This window comes from Coffea arabica, chromosome 7c, assembly GCF_036785885.1.
Source record: "Coffea arabica cultivar ET-39 chromosome 7c, Coffea Arabica ET-39 HiFi, whole genome shotgun sequence".
Classification (NCBI taxonomy): Eukaryota; Viridiplantae; Streptophyta; class Magnoliopsida; order Gentianales; family Rubiaceae; genus Coffea; species Coffea arabica.
Genome location: NC_092322.1, coordinates 38096155 through 38116504, shown reverse-complemented (window position 1 = coordinate 38116504; position 20350 = coordinate 38096155). Strand labels below are relative to the sequence as shown.

At 42.2% G+C, this 20350-nt stretch overlaps 3 protein-coding genes and 1 non-coding gene across 4 annotated transcripts; 1 reads left to right on the top strand and 3 right to left on the bottom strand.

The window, feature by feature from the left end:
• Window positions 1–1210: 1210 nt before the first annotated feature.
• Window positions 1211–2590, bottom strand: LOC113699894 (uncharacterized). Its single transcript, XM_027220238.1, has one exon. It carries the CDS (start codon window positions 2588–2590, stop codon window positions 1211–1213), a length of 1380 nt encoding a protein of 459 aa, XP_027076039.1.
• A 731-nt stretch (window positions 2591–3321) lies between these two features.
• LOC113700252 (small nucleolar RNA R71) lies at window positions 3322–3428 on the top strand. Its single transcript, XR_003450596.1, has one exon. It is a non-coding gene; the product is annotated as a small nucleolar RNA R71 (small nucleolar RNA).
• A 4759-nt stretch (window positions 3429–8187) lies between these two features.
• On the bottom strand, window positions 8188–8709 carry LOC113699893 (uncharacterized mitochondrial protein AtMg00310-like). Its single transcript, XM_027220237.1, has one exon. The coding sequence runs from the start codon at window positions 8707–8709 to the stop codon at window positions 8188–8190; it is 522 nt and encodes a 173-aa protein (XP_027076038.1).
• A 1606-nt stretch (window positions 8710–10315) lies between these two features.
• Window positions 10316–12230, bottom strand: LOC140010691 (serine/threonine-protein phosphatase 7 long form homolog). The gene is made up of 7 exons (XM_072058008.1): window positions 11691–12230; window positions 11521–11603; window positions 11351–11438; window positions 11010–11095; window positions 10730–10919; window positions 10458–10538; window positions 10316–10327 (listed from the first exon to the last, which is right to left on the bottom strand). The coding sequence occupies exons 1-7, from the start codon at window positions 12228–12230 to the stop codon at window positions 10316–10318; spliced, it is 1080 nt and encodes a 359-aa protein (XP_071914109.1).
• Window positions 12231–20350: the final 8120 nt, after the last annotated feature.

Here is a 20350-nt window from a genome sequence, read left to right as displayed (position 1 = left end):
AGGGGTCATCCCAAATATAATGCTTGGCATCACTCTTCAGCTTATTTCGGTTAGCCTTTGGCCAACCTGCAGGCAATTGATTCGTTACCAAGAAATTTATAATGTCGGCATACCATGGTACAGACGAATCAATGGCTAGCAATTGCTCCTTGAGAAACGACTCTCTTAACGGCAGATCTTCCTTATTCGTGAGCAATCGGCTCAAATGGTCAGCCATTAAATTCTCGGCTCCATTCTTATCCTTGATCTCTAAATCGAACTCCTGCAGGAGCAGGATCCACCTAATGAGCCTCGATTTTGCATCCTTCTTCGCCAGCAGGTACCTCAAAGATTCACTAGTGAAGTCGAAGGGCACGTCTTTCTGTAGCAACTTGAACAGGGGTGCTCCTATCTTTGAAAAGTCTTTGATAAACCTCCTGTAAAATCCTGCATGGGCCAAAAAAGAACGTACTTTCCGTACATATACGGGGTAAGATAGAGCAGAAATAAGGTCTATTTTAGCTTTATCTACCTCTATTCCCTTAGCCAACACGATGTGCCCTAAGACAATACCATGTTCGACCATGAAGTGACACTTCTCCCAGTTAAGAACCAAATTCGTTTCTATGCACCTTTTCAGAATTAAAGCTAGATTATCAAGGCATTCCTCAAAACTATCCCCGTATACGCTAAAATCATCCATGAATATCTCGATTATCTTTTCTACATATTCTGAGAAAATACTTACCATGCACCTTTGAAAAATTGCTGGAGCATTGCAAAGACTGAAAGACATCCTACGGTAAGCAAACGTACGAAATGGGCAGGTGAATGTGGTCTTTTCCTGGTCCTCTAGTGCTATCGCGATCTGGAAACACCCTGAAAAATCATTCAAAAAGTAATAGTAAACACGACCAACCAATCTTTCTATCATTTGGTCAATAAAAGGGAGAGGAAAATGGTCCTTTTTTGTCACGAAATTTAGTCTCCGGTAGTCAATGAACTGACATCAGCCAGTAGCTTTCGTAACCGGGACTATATCACCCTCCTGATTCTCCTCTACGGTCACCCCTGCCTTTTTCGGGACCACTTGAACGGGGCTCACCCAAGGACTGTCCGAGAGAGCGAAGATGGTCCCCACCTCCAGGAGTTTGAGTATTTCTTTTTTCACAACCTCCAGCATTAACGGGTTTAACCTCCGTTGTGCCTGCCTCACCGGCTTTGCATCGTTCTAGAGTCTTATCCAGTGCATGCACATCGAAGGGTTTATCCCTTTGATATCTGTTATGCTCCACCCGATTGCATCTTTATGATCTCTAATGAGTCGCACCAGTCTTTCCTCTTGACTTGGAGACAGGTAAGCAGAGATGATCACCGGAAGTGTTTCTCGGTCTCCCAGGAATGCATACTTCAAATGCTTCGGGAGAGGTTTGAGATTTAACTCTGGTGCCTGCACCACCGATGGCAATAATCTTGTATGAGTTTCTGGCACAAAAAGGGAAGTGAGCTTATACCTTGGATGAGTGGTTGGAAGTGAATGTAGAGCTTCAATTGCTTGATGCAACTCATCCCTCATGTCCACATCAGGGGTCACTCCCAACTCGAGATGCCTTGTCAGGGCCACTTCCAATGCGTCTTTACCATCGAACTTGAAAGTTTCCTGTACAAGAGACTCAATAACACTCAAAGAAAAGACTGAGTTAGAGCCCTCTGGATATTTCATCCCCTCAAAAATATTGAAATGTGCCCTTTCATCATCAAATTTCATTGATAAAGTACCCTCATTCACATCTATCTTAGTCCTGGCAGTGCTAAGAAACGGTCTACCTAACAAGATAGGCGAGGGATTTAACGACTTTTCATCTCCCATGTCCAGGATATAAAAATCTGCAGGAAAGACTAATTCATTTACCTGAACCAAGACATCCTCAACTAACCCCTCAGGGTAGGCATTAGTGCGGTCGGTTAGTTGGATTATGATGGTCGTTTCTTTTAGGGGTCCTAGATTTAGAGACGTATAAATAGTTTTTGGCATCACGTTAATTGACGCCCCTAAATCCAACATGGCCTTCCTGATCGGTGTATTTCCTATTTTACAAGGGATCGTGAGCATACCTGGATCCCTACATTTGGGTGGGAGCTTTCGTTGGAGTATGGCTGATACGTTTTCTCCCACCGCTACTCTTTCATCCCCTCTCAACTTTCTCTTATGGGTGCACAAGTCCTTGAGAAATTTTGCATACTTCGGTACTTGCTTGATTGTTTCCAACAATGGGATGTTGATCTCCACCTTTCTGAATACGTCCAGGATCTCTTTCTCCTTTTCTGCCTTCTTCGTTCTCTCTAACCTGTATGGGAAAGGGGGTAAATTTGATTTAATGGGCACAAATGGAGTAAGAGTTACCTCAGGGTTGCCACGGATGCGTCCTTCTTCTTCCATCTCCTTTTCGATCTCATCTTCACTCTTACTTTGCAGGTTCGTGGCCTTAGGCCCCTCCACCTCTTTACCACTCCTTAATGTCATGGCACTTACATTTCTGGGATTTGCCTCAGATTGCGATGACAATTTTTTATAGACGTGGGACTCCAGGCGATTAATGGCAGTTGCCATTTGACTCATTCAAGTCTCCATGTCTTTCATGCCTGCTTTGGTATCGTATTAGAACTGAGTGGTACTCGTGACTAAGGACCTAGTCTCTTGCTGGAGTTGAGCAGTAGTCGTGACTAAGGTTCTAGTCTCTTGCTGGAGCTGAGTGGTGGTCGTGGCCAAACTCTTGACAATTTCCTCCAAAGAACTTCCTGAACTGGAGGACGAGGGTTGAGACTTTGTTTCCACGGTTGTTGGAATCCTGGTGAACGATTAGAAAATGAATTCTGTGGCTTATTACCATAACTGAAATTGGGGTGGTCTCACCAACCCGGATTGTATGTGTTGGAGTATGGATCGTACTGTCTACGAGGCGCGGGCACGCCTCCAGCCATGTTCACTTGTTCAGCCCCATTCTCTTGCAACATAGGACATGAGTCAGTGGGATGACCCATATTTGCGTAAATTTCACAAGCCTTTGCTTGATGCATGTTTCCCACGGCTAATTGTCGAACAAAAATGTCAGCTCCGATATCTGCTGCTGAATGGACGACGTCTCTACCTCGTTGACCCTACGGGCAGGGTTACTCTCACGGAAGCCAAACTGCTGAGAATTTTCTACCATAACTTCAATGAGCGGCCATGCTTCCCTCGGGGTCTTATTTGCCAATGCGCCTCAGCTCGCAGCATCAATGATACTCCTGTCGGACGACTAGAGTCCCTCATAGAAATATTGGATCAATAGTTGTTCACTAATTTGATGCTGTGGGCATCTAGTGCACAACTTATTGAACCTCTTCTAATAGTCATATAGAGATTCTCCAGGATACTGTTTAATGCTGCATATCTCCTTTCTCAGACTTGTAGCCCAGGATGCAGGGAAGAATTTTTTAAAAATTTCTTTTTAAGTTGGACCCATGTGGTGATACTACCTGCAGGTAGGTAATACAACCAATCCTTCGCTGCATCCTTGAGGGAGAAAGAGAAGGCCCTGAGTTTGATCTGCTCCTCAGCAATTCCTGGAGGCTTCATGCTGGAGCATACCACATCAAATTCTTGGATGTGTTTATGGGGTTCTTCACCTGAGAGGCCATGGAACGTGGGTAGGAGGTGAATTAATCCTGACTTCAATTTGAAGGAGGTATTCTTAGCTAGAGTTGGAAATGTGATGCACAACAGCTGTTGGGGCAATTCCGGAATAGCCAGCTCCCTTAGTGTTCTTGCATTTGCCATAGAGATGTCTTCTTGGCCTGGGTCACTTAAATTTTCACAACTCAAATTTGTTGACTCAACCTCAGGATCCAATGCTAGATTGCTAGATTGCTCCTCCCTGAACTGTCTAGTTTCTTTCCTAGTTTGGTGCGCAATCTTCTCTACTTCTGGGTCAAAAATCAGTTCACCTGTACGAAAAGAACAAGACATAAACTAGAAAAAAATGTCAGACAAATCTCAAAAAAATAACTTAGAAAGAAACAAAATTAACCAGAACACTGCTCCCCGGCAACAGCGCCAAAAATTGACAGGTGCCGAACCTGTGCAATAATAATTATTAAAAAGTCCTAATTACCACTACAATTAATTATAGAGCAAATCCAAGTACTGGAGCAGGGACCCTAGGTATGCAATGGGTTACTTGATTCACCCTATTCCCGAAGAGTTTGCTTGATCCGATATACCAGATTTGTCTATAAAAGTATTAATTTTGCGTACAATGACAAGTAGCGCCGATTTCACAGGGAACTGGTAGGAAGTTGTTTCTTTCCAAGTCAATAGAATAAAATTGGAGGATGATTAATAGGATGAAAATAAAATAAAATAAAATAACTAGAATTCCAAAGATAATTCCACAAGTACGATTCACTAAAAATAACAATTAATAAAATTCTACCCGAAAGATCAACTGCTCAGACACGGTCCAATTAAATAATCATCGATACAAAGATATTTCATTCATCCGTCACTAGATTAGTTATAGCTATCAACAAGTTCTGACAACCAATTCTTCCTTACTTTTTCGACAGTCAAGGTACGACCATTGACTGTTTCTCTAACCAGAAAATAACCCTAGGTACGACCGTAGGAGTTTAATTATCCAGTTGCATTAAAACTAGAAAAAACCCAACCCTAACCAATAAACACACTATGAGGGTTTATTTAAATTAGATCTTACGTTTCCCTAACATAAAGCCAATTATGGTGGTTGTCACTAGTTGTCAACTAAACGAACAATTACGGATTCAATTTAATTAATGTGACAGTAGGCTATTAAATTAAATCAAATACCCGGCCGTTGATATTCAATTAATAAAATACCCATGAACAATTAATTCAGGAAATGCATGAATAGCAGCAAATTGGAAGAAATAATGAAGATTTGATTAGATCTCACAGATATTATGGACCGCGCCTTCGCGTCGACCTTTCGGTAGAGGAGAAAATTAGCCGCTACTCATCATGTCAAGCTCGCGTGATTTGATTAATATCATCCACACAATTGCCCAGAAATTAATTGCCGAGGAATTGGGGAAGGTGAATTAATCGAAATAACAACAAAGAGAAACCTGGCTTCGTCTTCGTATTGGAGCCGCAATTACAAAGCAAAAGGCTCACGAAGAATTGTCCAGAGCAAGAGTTAAAAGTCGAAAAGGGAAAAGAAAAACTAAGGCTAAGGTATCAATTGGACATGAATCTGGCTTTCTGATTGTTGCCCCCAAGAAAGCAAACGTCTGACACTCAAGAAAAGAAAAGCCAAAGCTGATCCTAATTTAATTGCTTAAGACGTCCCTGTCGCTCTGCTCTTTTTTTTTTCTATTTGTAGCGCCGCCCTTTGAAAACATTCTAGGAGCAGGGCTTTGTCTAAGGGCTCTGATCCCATGCATCTAGTCCACGTGGACCCAACCCCCTAGTTGCTCACTTTTTGCTGCTGTCAATCTCGCAGGGCCGGCTTTTAGGTGTAACTCTTCAGTTTCTGGCGTGGGCACGCCATGAAATAGAGAGTCTTCTGGAAATTTGCCTCGTGAAAGCACTTTTTACACCAATCACCTACAATTCATACAAATATGAAATATGAGCAAAACCTCAATATTTAGCACATTAAGTAGCCAAAATAGGACAAAATAACAGTGCAAAATATGCCAAATAATTGCTCTATCGAGTACCAACCAGTGCTGCAGTTGCATATGCATTAGATTTTAGCCTTTCATCCAGGGCTGTGCGCCTTGAGCAAGAAAAGCTGGCAGCTACCTAGTAGTATAGATTGAATAACAACAATTAGGGAAAAAGATGCGCTGAATTTGATATCGGAAGTTTTCAGATATGGGAGACAAGCGTGTGTCATCTAAGATAGAAGTGATATAATTTGAAAAGCACAATTTAGACAAGTCTAAACGGATTCTTCATAATACCCGAGTTCTAGACACCAAAATATCAGGATGAACAATTAAAAAATTCTTCTCAAGATTGACATCACACTTTTCCTCGTAATCAAATTCACCAACGATGTGAATGGTATCTCCAGGTGCAACAACACTATAAAACCTGAAAAAAAAGAATAGATATAACAACTAAATAACACAAAGATTTCACTCACAGATATTCGCCATTTGGAATCCAATACCAAAGGAGCAAATAGGGGGTGGTTCAAATATTTGATGAACAGGACCACTGGATGAGAAATACAAGTAACAGAATTGATTTTATATGGAAACTACATTAACGTGATCATCAATTCTAATTGAAAATCAAAAAGCGCATCCGATTTTCATTGCTTCCAGATTGAGAAAATATGGAGTTGAACTTCTTATATTAACAGTAAAGTTCACCTTGCAACTATTGAAGATTAAGAATGTATGTTGCTAGAGATACGAAAAATATAGTGCTACTCAGGAGAATACTCCTCATGTAGCAGTTTGTTCATTTTACTTCCTATTGACCAGTCAAAAAATTTTATGGACACCTATATCAGTCATGAGTGGGATAAATGATTATAAGTATGAAAGCCTAAACTTATTGAGACTAGCCAATAGTCTACCAGAACTTGTTACTATCTCATAAAGGCTAAGACTCTAATAGCAAAGGCACTTTGCCTGAACAAGACATATGTAAGCTCAAGAGTTTCCAACTCCATCTTTTGAGATGGTGTCGGATAAGTCATGATGTGCTGAAAATTAAGACATTTTACAGAAAAGACTATGTATAAGACAGTAGATTAAGTGAATGTAAAGAGAAGGCTCTTTTTTTTTTCAACAAACGATAATAACTTTATAAATATTAACACTTGATACTACAAGGATTACTTACAAAAGGGGTAATAGCCCTTTCATCTAATCTATTTGCCTCTATCAACCAACTTGGTAAGTGACTTTCCTAATCTATGTCATTAACTAGCTTTGATGCAAAAAGTGCTAGCCTATGACTTGCTGTATTAACAGTTCTTGGCTCCCAAGAAATTGTGCAATAGTCAAAATCTAATGTTAGATCCTCAATGTCTTCCAAGATGGTTGCTAGGATTCCATCTTGTACATTGTTGCCTTCGATGTAGTCTGTGGCCATCTTACAATCTGATAGGATGGCTATCTTCCTCCAGCTTGCTTCATGTACCATTTGGAGAGCTAATCTAATAGTTAGTGTTTCCTCCATTAGAGCTTCACCCTTCTTTCGTTCTACTACTCCCTTTGCTCTTAAAATCTCGCCTGTCCAATGTCGTGCCACTATTCCTTTTCCTGTTCTGATCATCCTTGCATTGAGTGCAGCATCTGTACTGATTCAGATAACTCCTCCTACTGCTAGTACCTTCACCTGCTCCTCCTGTCTCACACTCTTTTATTCACTTTGTTCACCCCCTCCTGCTGCCGCGCCTCCTCATACTCCAGCCATTCTTGATGTGCTCTCAGAAGTATTTCCTGCGCTTCACTCCTTTGTTGTTCAAAAACCCCCTTGTTTCTTGCTTTCCAAATGTGCCATAGCATGTTTGTTGTCAAATTTATATGCTCCGTCCAATGATCCTTTGATCCTATCCTAGCAACCGCCTCCTACCATCTCCACAAATTACATTGCAAGTTTCTCAGCTCCTCCCATCTAACTGGTGCTAATTTCCACACTATTTGGGCTCTTGGGCAAGTGAAGAGCATGTGTTCAACTGTTTCTACTTCATCCTCACAAATTGTACAGATCTTATCCCATCTTCCAGTTCTATTATAGATGGCTTCTTTCACAGCAACTCCATCCTGCAAACACTTCCAGATGAAGTGTTTGATTTTGTGCTTTAGATTCAGATTCCAAAGTTGTTTCTAAACACTATGTTTCCTTATTTCCCAGCTCATTTCCTCCCCCAACTTTTGTCTTTTTTTGATTTTACTACCATCCTGCATAACCTGTCTTGACTGTATAGACTCCAGATTTTGCAAAATTCCAAAAAAATTTATCTGGTCCTTTAAACATACTAAGAGGCATGCTAGTGATTTGCTCTCTATCTGCTTGATTAAAAACTTTCTACAGTATCTCCACATTCCATCTTCCTTCTCGTATTAGCTGGCTGACTGTTTGTAATTAGCAATTCATGGGACATGTAGTTGAAATTCGTCCTGTCTCTAATCCTATCACCCATCTGTCATTCCATATGTTCACCTGTGTTCTATCCCCCACTCTCTTCCATAATCCTTCTTCCAAAAAACTTCATGCACTACGTATGCTTTTCCAAGACCAAAAGGCTGGTTATCCAAGGATTTATGATCTTTTAAATACTTCCCTCTTATCACTTTACTCATAAGCTGATTTGGATAGCAAATGATTCTCCAAAGTTGCTTAGCAAGTAAAGCTTTATGAAAAGCTTCCAAATCCCTAAATCCCAGCCCATCTTTTCCTTTGACATCAGCTAGCTTCTTCCAGCTAATCCAGTGAAGTTTCTTTTCCTGCTCATTACTGTCCCACCAGAAATTTGCTATACTCTTGCAAATGTCCACACACAGTCCTTTTGGCAGTTTGAAACAAGCCATTGCATAGTTTGGTATCGCTAGTATCACTGATTTGATAAGCATTTCTTTCCCAGCCATGCTCAACATTTTAGTTGTCCAACCTTTCAGCTTTTTGGTGACTGCACTTTTGATATAACCAAACACTTGACTCTTTGTCCTTCCTATCGCCATTGGTAGCCCCAGGTATTTTCCAACATTCAAGTGAAGGAGATTTTAAAGAGATATTCAATGGCTTCAGGACAGTTAGTGAATTTTGAGAAATCAGCAGTGTACTATAGTAGGAACACCCCAACGACAAGTAGAGTAGCCATCTATGAAAAGCTGGGGAACTTAAAGGAGGCAACCAATGGAAAATACCTGAGACTACCAATGGCGATAGGAAGGACAAAGAACCAAGTGTTTGGTTATATCAAAAGTGCAGTCACCAAAAAGCTGAAAGGTTGGACAACTAAAATGTTGAGCCTGGTTGGGAAAGAAGTGCTTATCAAATCAATGATACTAGCGATAACAAACTATGCAATGGCTTGTTTCAAACTGCCAAAAGGACTGTGTGTGGACATTTACAAGAGTATAGCATATTTCTGGTGGGGCAGTAACGAGCAGGAAAAGAAACTTCACTGGATTAGCTGGAAGAAGCTAGCTAATGTCAAAGGAAAAGAGGGGCTGGGATTTAGGGATTTGGAAACTTTTAATAAAGCTTTACTTGCTAAGCAACTTTGGAGAATCATTTGCTATCCAAATCTGCTTATGAATAAAGCGATAAGAGGCAAGTATTTAAAAGGTCATAAATCCTTGGATAACCAGTCTCTTACCTCAGCCTTTTGGCCTTGGAAAAGCATACATAGTGCATGGAGCGTCTTGGAAGAAGGATTATGGAAGAGAGTGGGGGATAGAACACAGGTGAACATATGGAATGACAGATGGGTGATAGGATCAGAGACAGGACGAATTTCAACTACATGTCCCATGAATTGCCAATTACAAACAGTCAGCCAGCTAATATGAGAAGGAAGATGGAATGTGGAGATACTGCAAAAAGTTTTCAATCAAGCAGATAGAGAGCAAATCACTAGCATGCCTCTAAGTATGTTTAAAACACCACCTAATAAATTTTTCTGGAATTTTGCAAAATTTGGAGTCTATATAGTCAAGACAGGTTATGCAAAGGCTGTGCAGGGTGGCAGTAAAATCAAAAGAAGACAAAAGTTGGGGGAGGAAACGAGCTGGGAAATAAGGAAGCATAGTGTCTGGAAACAACTTTGGAATCTGAATCTAAAGCACAAAATCAAACACTTCATCTGGAAGTGTTTGCAGGATGGAGTTGCTGTGAAAGAAGCCATTTATAATAGAACTGGAAGAGGGGATAAGATCTGTACAATTTGTGGGGATGAAGTAGAAACAGTTGAACACATGCTCTTCACTTGCCCAAGAGCCCAAATAGTGTGAAAATTAGCACCAGTTAGATGGGAGGAGCTGAGAAACTTGCAATATAATTTGTGGAGATGGTAGGAGGCGGTTGCTAGGATAGGATCAAAGGATCATTGGATGGAGCATATAAATTTGATAGCAAACATCCTATGGCACATTTGGAAAGCAAGAAACAAGGGGGTTTTTGAACAACAAAGGAGTGAAGCGCAGGATATAGTTCTGAGAGCATATCAAGAATGGTTGGAGTATGAGGAGGCGCGGCAGCAGGAGGGGATGAACAAAGCGAATAAAAGAGCTGTGAGGCAGGAGGAGCAGGTGAAGGTACTAGCAGTAGGAGGAGTCATCTGAATCAGTACAGATACTGCACTCAATGCAAGGATGATCAGAACAGGAAAAGGAATAGTGGCACGACATTGGACAGGCGAGATTTTAAGAGCAAAGGGAGTAGTAGAACGAAAGAAGGGTGAAGCTCTAATGGAGGAAACACTAACCATTAGATTAGCTCTCCAAATGGTACGTGAAGCAAGCTGGAGGAAGATAGTCATCCTATCAGATTGCAAGATGGCCACAGACTACATCAAAGGCAACAATGTACAAGATGGAATCCTAGCAACCATCTTGGAAGACATTGAGGATCTAACATTAGATTTTGACTATTGCACAATTTCTTGGGTGCCAAGAACGGTTAATACAGCAAGTCATAGGCATGCACTTTTTGCATCAAAGCTAGTTAATGACTAGTAGGATTTGAAATATATAGCACTGTCTGCTCGCGATACCACTGACTATACTCATCGGATGGATATGTAAGATCTTCAGCTACAGTACCGTCTTCCACATGCATATGTCGATCAGTCCACACATCAATATATGCTCCATGTGTAGTTATCCAGTCTTGATTCCCCTTGCCACAATGATCCAGAGAATGTAGTGCTGCTTGATTTTCGGTCAATCTAAGATCAGGCACGAGCTGATGATATCCAAACTATCTCATAACTCGATTCAGAAGATGTGGTTCGACAACTTTCCAACATATAAGATACGTGACAGATCTCCAAATGTTGCGTCCTGCAGTACAATATGCAGGCAGAGAAGCGAGAACATCGTCTGAGGATGGTTGCCATATGAACTGTAAGATAATAATTATTCAATGAAAAACATACAATAAATGAACACAATAATTATCCTCCAGTACATAATTATTTAGAAAATTTGGGCAGCATCTCCCTTATAACTGGACGAAAACTCCCTACCAACCAATTCATTTTGACAAGAACAAGCATAATCTTGTTGCTATACAACCAACATATACAAATTTTAAGCATCCTACTCAGATATAACGGCAAAGAGCAATCACAATGACATCAAATGATAGTTAGTGTACCTCTCGAGCACGTAGGCCTGTCAACTGATCTCGGAATATAGATACAACATGTCTTGCCACTCTATGTACATCAAATTGAACATTCCACCTGCAGAGAATTCTGAATGTTATGTCTTAAAGGAAACAGTTGATTCGTATTAGTATTATACAAATATATTTGATATACATACCAAACTCCATATGGACCAGGATAGTGCTCTAACGGCTTCACTCGATCAGGGCACATTGTTGGTATACGTTCCCACGCCCATAGCTATAATTAAGTTATATTTGAATATGTTAACTGACCATATAATAATTTTATAGTTAAATTTAGACACGTTGAACGAGGGTAATGTACCTGCAGTAAAACTAATGGTCCTGCGATGGTCGATCTAGAGGGAGATGTGGCGCTACACAATGATCGATATAGAGTTGCTAATATCGCACTACCCCAACTATATTGCCCAACAGTTTTCAAATCTCGTAGTAATAGTATATACAGCAGCAGGACTTTATTACCGGATTTATCTGACAATAAATGACCGCCTAATATCAGGAGCAGGTATATGCAGGCCTGCTGTCTACATTGGACATCCGAAGCATCGGATGCCAACTCTGTATCTAATACTCTAGATAAACACCCCAATTTGAGCCGTTGCCCATCAAAATCTGACATCATTGGAGAAAAACCAATCAGCTCCTCACATAAATTCCTCAACTCCTGAAAACTATGAGTTGTATCTATCCCTATAACTGGAGGACCATCTATGGGTAGACCCCACAGGACCTCTACATCCTGTAAGGTAACCGTAGTCTCTCCAACGGGGAGATGAAATGTATGAGTCTCGGGCCGCCATCGCTCCACTAAACTAGTGATCAAAGTATGATCAAGCATCATATATCCACAGTCAAGCACCCCTTCAAAGCTAGCCAATCGAATATAATGCCGAATAGTCTCACAAATAGGTGTATGCTCCCAAAAATCCTTATCACATCATCTGACATCAAACTGATCACCTAGAATGTGCCCGATGTGTAGTACCTGCTAAGATAATATCATACACAAATGGGTCTGGATGCAGGGCTGCCTGTGTAGGAATGTCGGCCATACCAAAAACAATAGCTGCAAGTACATTATGTACTATATAAGGCTACACACATTTGAATAGTAGAATAGGAGTTTCATAATTCATACTAATGCAGCACTTTAGATACAGAGCTATTAAAAATGATACAAAAATATAATGAGTTAAACATTGATCAACAAAATGTATTTCATATAATATACTAATTCCATAATCCAAAAAACCCCAAAAATAGGAGTGCACTGGTTCCTATCTCTAAAACGCCCGACGTCAAGCTTTAAAATTTGGACAATTTCTTCTATTGTGACTCGACTGATGACAATTTGTACATCTTCTTGGTTCCTCTGGGTTTCTCTTATCCATCTCATTCCGAATTCTTCTAACTCGTACCCTTCCCGCCCAACGTGCAACATATTTACTTCTATCTGCCTGTAACTCCCAATCTGGTTGGAGCCAAGTATCCGGATGTGACAAAGGGTTAAACCTTCCTGAATACTTTACCGCCCACCATTTTTTTGTAAATTGGGGATCTACAAGCGCTCCCCGATTATCACCTCCATGCCTGCACACGGCTATCACGTACGAACAGGGAAGTCTGTAGCACTGCCACTTACCACAAGAGCATGTTTTATCAAAATACTTGACCGTTTGTGTATTACCCTCTTTGCCATCCACACGTCGACCAATCACAACTTTGTACACCCCCGATGAGCCATTGACCTCAACAACCCTATGGAGTCCCGCTTTCTGGTTCGAATTCTTAAACCGCCACCATATCTTTGGAGGAATGGATTACGGCAATGTCTGGCATCCTCTCTTCTGGTTTTAAACAACTCAACTATCTGATGAAATGTCATATCAATACAAGCCTGGATAGGCAAATGACGTGCTCTTCTAAGTACATTATTATAACTTTCGGATATATTGGTTGTAAGAATACCCCAACGGTTCTCACCGTCATGTGTTAGATGTGACAGCCCCACCTTCCCCTAAGGCGAACCAGAGGGGTTAGCGGACTGCCTGCCCAGCTCTCGCCAGGACTAACGGTACAGTTTACGTCAATCTATAACGTTCCGAACATTGCAATGCCCGCAAATAAGCCAAAATCACAAAAAAAAAAAAACGAAAGTCGTGGCACTCCGAAATCCAACCAAACATTATCCAAACATATATATACATTGGAAATCAGCATTTACAAGCCAAATGGCGTACAAGTTATCTCATAAGATCATACAAGTGCATTTAGGCCAATACAAGCCATCCATTAAGGGAAACCATACACTTAGGGTTAACACCCTCAAGGAGCTAATCAAAATACATGTACAAGAGCTCAACTTGCATTCAACTATCATGACCTTTCCAAAAGTGCTCATTTGCCTGTAAGGAAAACAAATAACACGGAATGAGCTAAAGCCCAGTGGTATACCACCCAATAAGCGATCAAAGTCACATAAGCATGAACTTTCATTTGAAGTACGCAAATAAGCGATAAAGCAAAACGGTAAAAGGATACGGTTGGCTCTCAAGAGCCCAATTCCACGCTTGTAATCTTGATCCAACCCCATTGACCCTCCGTCAATGTTAAAAGTACCAAACCGTAGACCACACTTTACTTCCATTCCTTCCACCTATCATACCCCAACCGGGCCCGCACTCCATTCAGTAATATTTTGGTAATACTCGAGTTTACCGGAACCAAGGGTCTCATTACCACAAGGTTCCCCAGTACAGTCCCCGTGGCAATTCAATCTTAACGACCAAGCCCTTGCCGGCTCGATCCAATTGACTACCAAACGGGGTTGAGCTCCGTAATGCAATAAGGCCGTTGGACATCATCCAAACGACATCAATTCAGTTTCCATGAAATGGAATTCATCAACCAATATATCAAGTTCAGTAATGCAATAAAACGGTAGCCATTCAGTGACAATATCAAAAGAGGTGAGGGCGGTCAAGTACACCCTCACCTTAATCAATTCCAATATGCAAGTAAGCCTTCAAGGCATCACATAAACATTTAACAAAGCCACATAGTAACAATTTAGTGAGTGGTATACTCACCAAGCAAGTAAGTGGTATTTCATGTACCACGATCACCAAGCCATCGTGCACTACCTTCAAGCCCTAGAACATATAACACATACAATGAGACTCGATAACGAGTCATATAGCAACGCTAAACACAACCCCAGTAGGGTTTCATATACATAAATGAGCATAATAGCAAACCAGAATTTAGAAAATGGCCTTAGTCTTGGCCCCAAATAGAAAACTGTTTTACACTCATTATGCGGTAATGGTACAACTCTCACTACAAATATCGGTTGGGGGTGTAAGACCCACCGTTTCGAAGCTATGGAACAGGGCTACAATAATGTAGAAGACCACTCAATCCAGTTCCTAGCTTAACTAGGTCGAAAATGCCAAATACTATACCAGAATTACCAAAACAGGTTTGCAAAACACAGAAAACTGTAATCGGTATATCTCAGTCCATACAAGTCAAAATGCCGAAATTCCAAAGGCATATGTTAGCTAAGACCCTCAGCTACAATTCATCAGAAGACACCAAATCCAAAATCCATACCAATTCCAGTCAAAATGGCCAATTACTATCGCAGTTTTCGCATTCTGTCCAAATCAGAACAGCTACAGTAATTTCGTCATATCTCATTCTACATTAATCCAAATGACCTGAAATTTTACAGGAATCTACATCACATCAAAACCAACAACTTTCATGTTTTGAGCAAAGTCTAATTCGGCCTCTAACCCAGTGATCTAAAACCGGACAGATTTGGGGTTCAAGAACCCTAACTTTTCCAATTTCACACCAAATCCAAAATTGATTGCATTTAACCACATTTCACATCCACTAGAGCCATTTCCAACCATTACAATTCATCATACAAGCCCCCAACATCAAGATCATATTAAACCAGAAAAATTCCCAATAAAATAAAAACTTCACCAAAACAAACCAAATCAAGAAACAAATCATATATTTCAACTCTCATGCCTCCATTAAGCACTAATTAAGCATCATTAGAGGTAGTAGGGTGTTTCAAGCTTCACTTACCAAGAAACAAGAGAGAGAGGGATATTGGACACCTTTGATCTTCAAACAAACCTCACCAATACACTTATTAACACTAGAAGCAAAGTTCCTATGGAGTGAAATGGATGGAAACAATTGATTTTGGTTGATTTGCACCAAGTGGAAGCTTAAAATTTGAAGAGCTTTCTTCCTTGTGGAGCTTGGGATGGCCGGCCAAGAGGGAAGAGAGAAGAGTGAGTTTTTTGTAATTTTTTTGAGATATTTAACCTTTGGTCAAGAAAGTCAAATTTGTGAATAGTATTTCTTAAAAGGTAACCAATAAGAAAGTGACATGTGTCACCTCCATAAATGCATTCCTATCTTTCTTTTCTCTCTCACATCAATCACTTCACACACACCACTTATCTCTTAACACCCGATAAATTTTTAACAGTATCCGAAACTTAACCTTATTGGCCGAATTTTCCGAACTTATCGCACTAGTGGGTCCCACGTCCACCATTTACTCTTAATTTTCTAAAATTTCTCCAATGCTAGAAAAATCATCTTAAAACTATAACTGCTCATAAAATCCTCTCAGAAAATATTTCTAAGCCAGAAAATGCAAAAACAAGCAATTAAGGAGGAATAAACCCTAGGAAAAATATTAGGGTTTTACGGGCTCTCACACTCTCCCCCCCTTAAAAGAATTTCGTCCTCGAAATTTCTCACCTTAATTCCCGAAAAGGTTTGGGTATTTCTTTCGCATTTCCTCTTCCATCTCCCATGTAGCTTCCTCCACTCCGTGGTTTCTCCAAAGCACTTTCACTAACGGAATCTTCTTGTTTCTGAGTTCTTTGACTTTTCGATCGAGTACTTGAACCGGTTTCTCCTCATAGGCCAGTGATTCATCTACTTCGATATCTTCCGGTTGTAAAACATGAGATGGGTCAGGATGGTACTTCTTTAGCATCGAGACGTGAAATACATCGTGGATTCGAGAAAGACTGGACGGTAGCTCCAATCGATACGCGACCGCTCCAACCCTCTGAAGGATCTTGTAGGGTCCAACGTACCGTGGTTGGAGTTTCTTTCCTTTCCCCGCTGTAAGACTTCGTAAGGGTGTGATCTTAAGAAATACTTGATCTCCAACTTCAAATTCCAAATCCTTCCTTCGGTTATCCGCGTAGCTCTTTTGGCGACTCTGGGCGGTTTGAAGTCGTTGCCTTATCAACTTGACCTTCTCGTGAGCCTCTTCCATCCATGGAATAGTTGTCGGGTCCAGTGCCTTCTTTTCGCCAACCTCATCCCAGTAAATCGGTGAGCGGCACTTGCGTCCGTAGAGAGCTTCGTACGGAGCCATTTGAATTGACGAATGGAAGCTATTGTTGTACGCGAACTCCACCAAGGTCATGTGCTGACCCCAACTGCCTCCAAAGTCCAGAATGCAAGTTCGTAGCATGTCTTCTAGCGTCTGAATCGTCCGTTCCGACTGGCCATCCGTCTGAGGGTGATAGGTTGTGCTCAAATTAAGTTTCGTCCCCAGGGTTTCTTGGAACTTCTGCCAAAATCGCGACACAAACCGTGGATCCCGATCGGAAACGATGCTCACAGGAACACCGTGTAGTCTTACTACTTCGTCCATGTACAGTCGGGCCAATTGATCCATTGAATACTTCATGTTCACCGGCAAGAAATGGGCCGACTTGGTTAATCGATCCACGATCACCCAAACGGCATCGTGTCCTCTTTGCGTCCTCGGTAAACCGGATACGAAGTCCATTGTGATGTTTTCCCATTTCCACTCGGGTATCTCCAAGGGTTGTAACAGACCCGATGGTTTTTGATGCTCTGCCTTCACTTGCTGGCAAATAAGACATTTCTGCACGTACTGCGCGATTTCCCTTTTCATATTATCCCACCAGTAAGTTCCCTTCAGGTCTTGATACATCTTGCTGCTACCCGGATGGATTGTATACTTAGACCTATGAGTTTCCTCCAGAATTTCCTCTTTCAACACCTCTTCCTTCGGTACTACGATTCGGTTCCGATATCTCAAAAGACCCTCAGGACTCAAATTGAAGTCCGTTGTTTCTCCCTTTTCCAATTTCTCTCTCCACTTCCGCACCATCAAATCCTTGCCTTGCGCCTCTTTTATACGTTCCAGTAGAGTGGATGTAACCCTAATATTGCCAAATATCACCTTATGGCTCCCAAGACAGGGTTTCCACTCGCACACGGATTCTAGCAAATCCCATTCCTTGATCATTAGCCCTGCCACTTGCACTTTACGACTCAAGGCATCTGCTACCACATTTGCCTTTCCCGGATGGTAGTTGATTGTACAATCGTAGTCCTCCAGAAATTCCATCCATCGCCGTTGTCTCATGTTCAGTTCCTTCTGGGAGAAAAGATATCTAAGACTCTTGTGATCCGAAAACACTTCGAAGGTCACCCCATATAGGTAGTGCCTCCACTTTTTCAAAGCAAACACAACAGCGGCTAATTCTAGGTCATGAGTCGGATAGTTCTGCTCGTGAAGCTTCAACTTCCTAGAGGCAAAAGCAATCACATTCCGGTTCTGCATCAAAACACATCCCAATCCCTCTCGCGACGCGTCCGCATATACCGCAAACCCGTCCACTCCATTTGGCAAGACCAGTACCGGAGCCATGGTCAATCTTTTCTTTAATTCCTGAAAATTCGTTTCGCATCGGCCGTTCCAAATAAACTGGCCATGTTTCTTTGTCAAGTCAGTTAAAGGTCCTGCCAGTTTGGAAAAATCCTTAATGAACCTTCGGTAGTACCCCGCTAGCCCTAGGAAGCTACGAATTTCCGTGGGGGTTTCTGGCCTCTTCCAATTTGTCACGGCCTCAACCTTCGCCGGGTCCACTGCAATACCTTCGTGAGAGATCACGTGCCCTAGAAATGCCACTTTCTCCAACCAGAACTCGCATTTGCTAAACTTGGCGTACAGTTGATGTTCCTTCAATGTCTGCAACACCACTCTCAAATGCTCCTCATGCTTCTGGCGTGACTTAGAGTAGACCAAAATGTCGTCAATGAACACCACGACAAATCGGTCCAGGTAGGGTTTAAAAACCCTATGCATTAAGTCCATGAAGGCGGCGGGAGCATTGGTCAGTCCAAAGGGCATAACGGCGAACTCGTAATGCCCGTATCTCGAGTTGAAAGCAGTTTTCGGGATGTCCTCCTTCTTTATCAATAACTGATAGTATCCCTGTCGGAGATCCAACTTCGAGAAGACCACTGCTCCTTGCAGCTGGTCAAACAACTCATCGATGTGGGGCAGTGGATACTTGTTCTTGATCGTAACGTTGTTCAACCCCCTATAATCAATACACATCCTCAACGTTCCGTCCTTTTTCTTCACAAATAAGACCGGAGCTCCCCAAGGAGACTCACTCTCGTGGATGAATCCCCGCTCCAAAAGGTCTTGCAATTGCAACTTAAGCTCCTTTAGTTCTGCGGGTGCCATTCGGTAAGGGGTTTTGGAGATAGGTGCGGTTCCAGGTAAAAGATCTATTCGGAATTCTATCTCCCTTTCCGGAGGTAAGGCCACTAACTCATCAGGAAACACATCCGGAAATTCCCTCACTACGGCCACGTCTTCCACTTTTAACTTATCCGTAGGGGTATTAATTAGAAAGGCCAAATAGCCTCGCGCCCCTCTACTTATCAGTTTCCTAGCTCGAATGCCCGAAATGAGAGCAGATGAGGCTAACCTACCCCTTATATCCAACCTTAAGGTTGCCTCGCCAGGAATGCGAAATTCAACTATTTTCGTTTTACAGTCCAGTTGGGCGTTATATTTGGCTAACCAGTCCATTCCCAAAATCACGTCGTACCCTTTAATGGACAAGCTAATCAGGTCTCCTAAAAATCTCCGCTCACCTACCCATACATCACAATCCTTATAAACTATACTAGTCACCAAACGTTGATTCCCCGTAGGTGTACTAACCTCTAAGTCATATGGTAAACTAGCAGGTTTTATATCGATGCCACACATGAAATTAGGGTTAACAAACGAATGAGTGGCACCCGGATCAATTAAAACTTTGGCAAAGCGGTGGAATATAGGGATCGTACCTTCCACCACCTCGGAAGACTCTGGGATCTGGTGGGGCTCTAAGGAATATACCCTAGCCGGAACTTTTGGTTCGGATCCGTCTCCCTTGGCCGGTCCAGTATTGGTCCTCGACGGTAGTTGGCTCCCCTTTCCGTCTTGTTTCAGGACCGGACATGTAGCCAGTTGATGGTCCGCACTTCCACACCGCAGGCATTTCCCCAGTTTCCTCCAGCAATTGTCCTCGGTGTGGTTTGTCTTTCCACAGTGCCCACAGGGACCGCGAGGTGCAGAAGCCGAGCTACTCTGAACGTTTCCCCTCGGTCCTCGCCCAGCTTGACCACCCCTGAACGGAGTCCCTCTGCCTGATCCGGACTGTCGACCACCACCCATGCCCCGTCCAAACTTAGAGGGAGTGCTCTTCTCACCCTGTCCAGACGTACTCCCAGGAAAGCCACGCTTCTTGGCCTGGAAGTTTCGGACCTGTAGCCGTGCACTTTCCACTCGTTGGGCTTTTTCCATAGCCTCGCTAAACGTGGTAATTTGAGCCGCCGCAAGGTCCTTCTGGATCTCAACGTTCAAGCCCTGAATAAAGCGCCTCACGCGTCGTTGCTCAGTCATGATTAATTCAGGCGCGAATTTGGACAGGCGGGTAAACTGGCTCTCGTACTCCGCCACAGTCTGAGCCCCTTGCCGGAGCCGGATAAACTCGTCCTCCTTCCTCTCCTGGACTAGAGGAGGGAAAAACTTGGCATTAAATTCCCGAATGAAGTTCACCCACGTCCTTGGTGTCTGCTCTCGCTCCC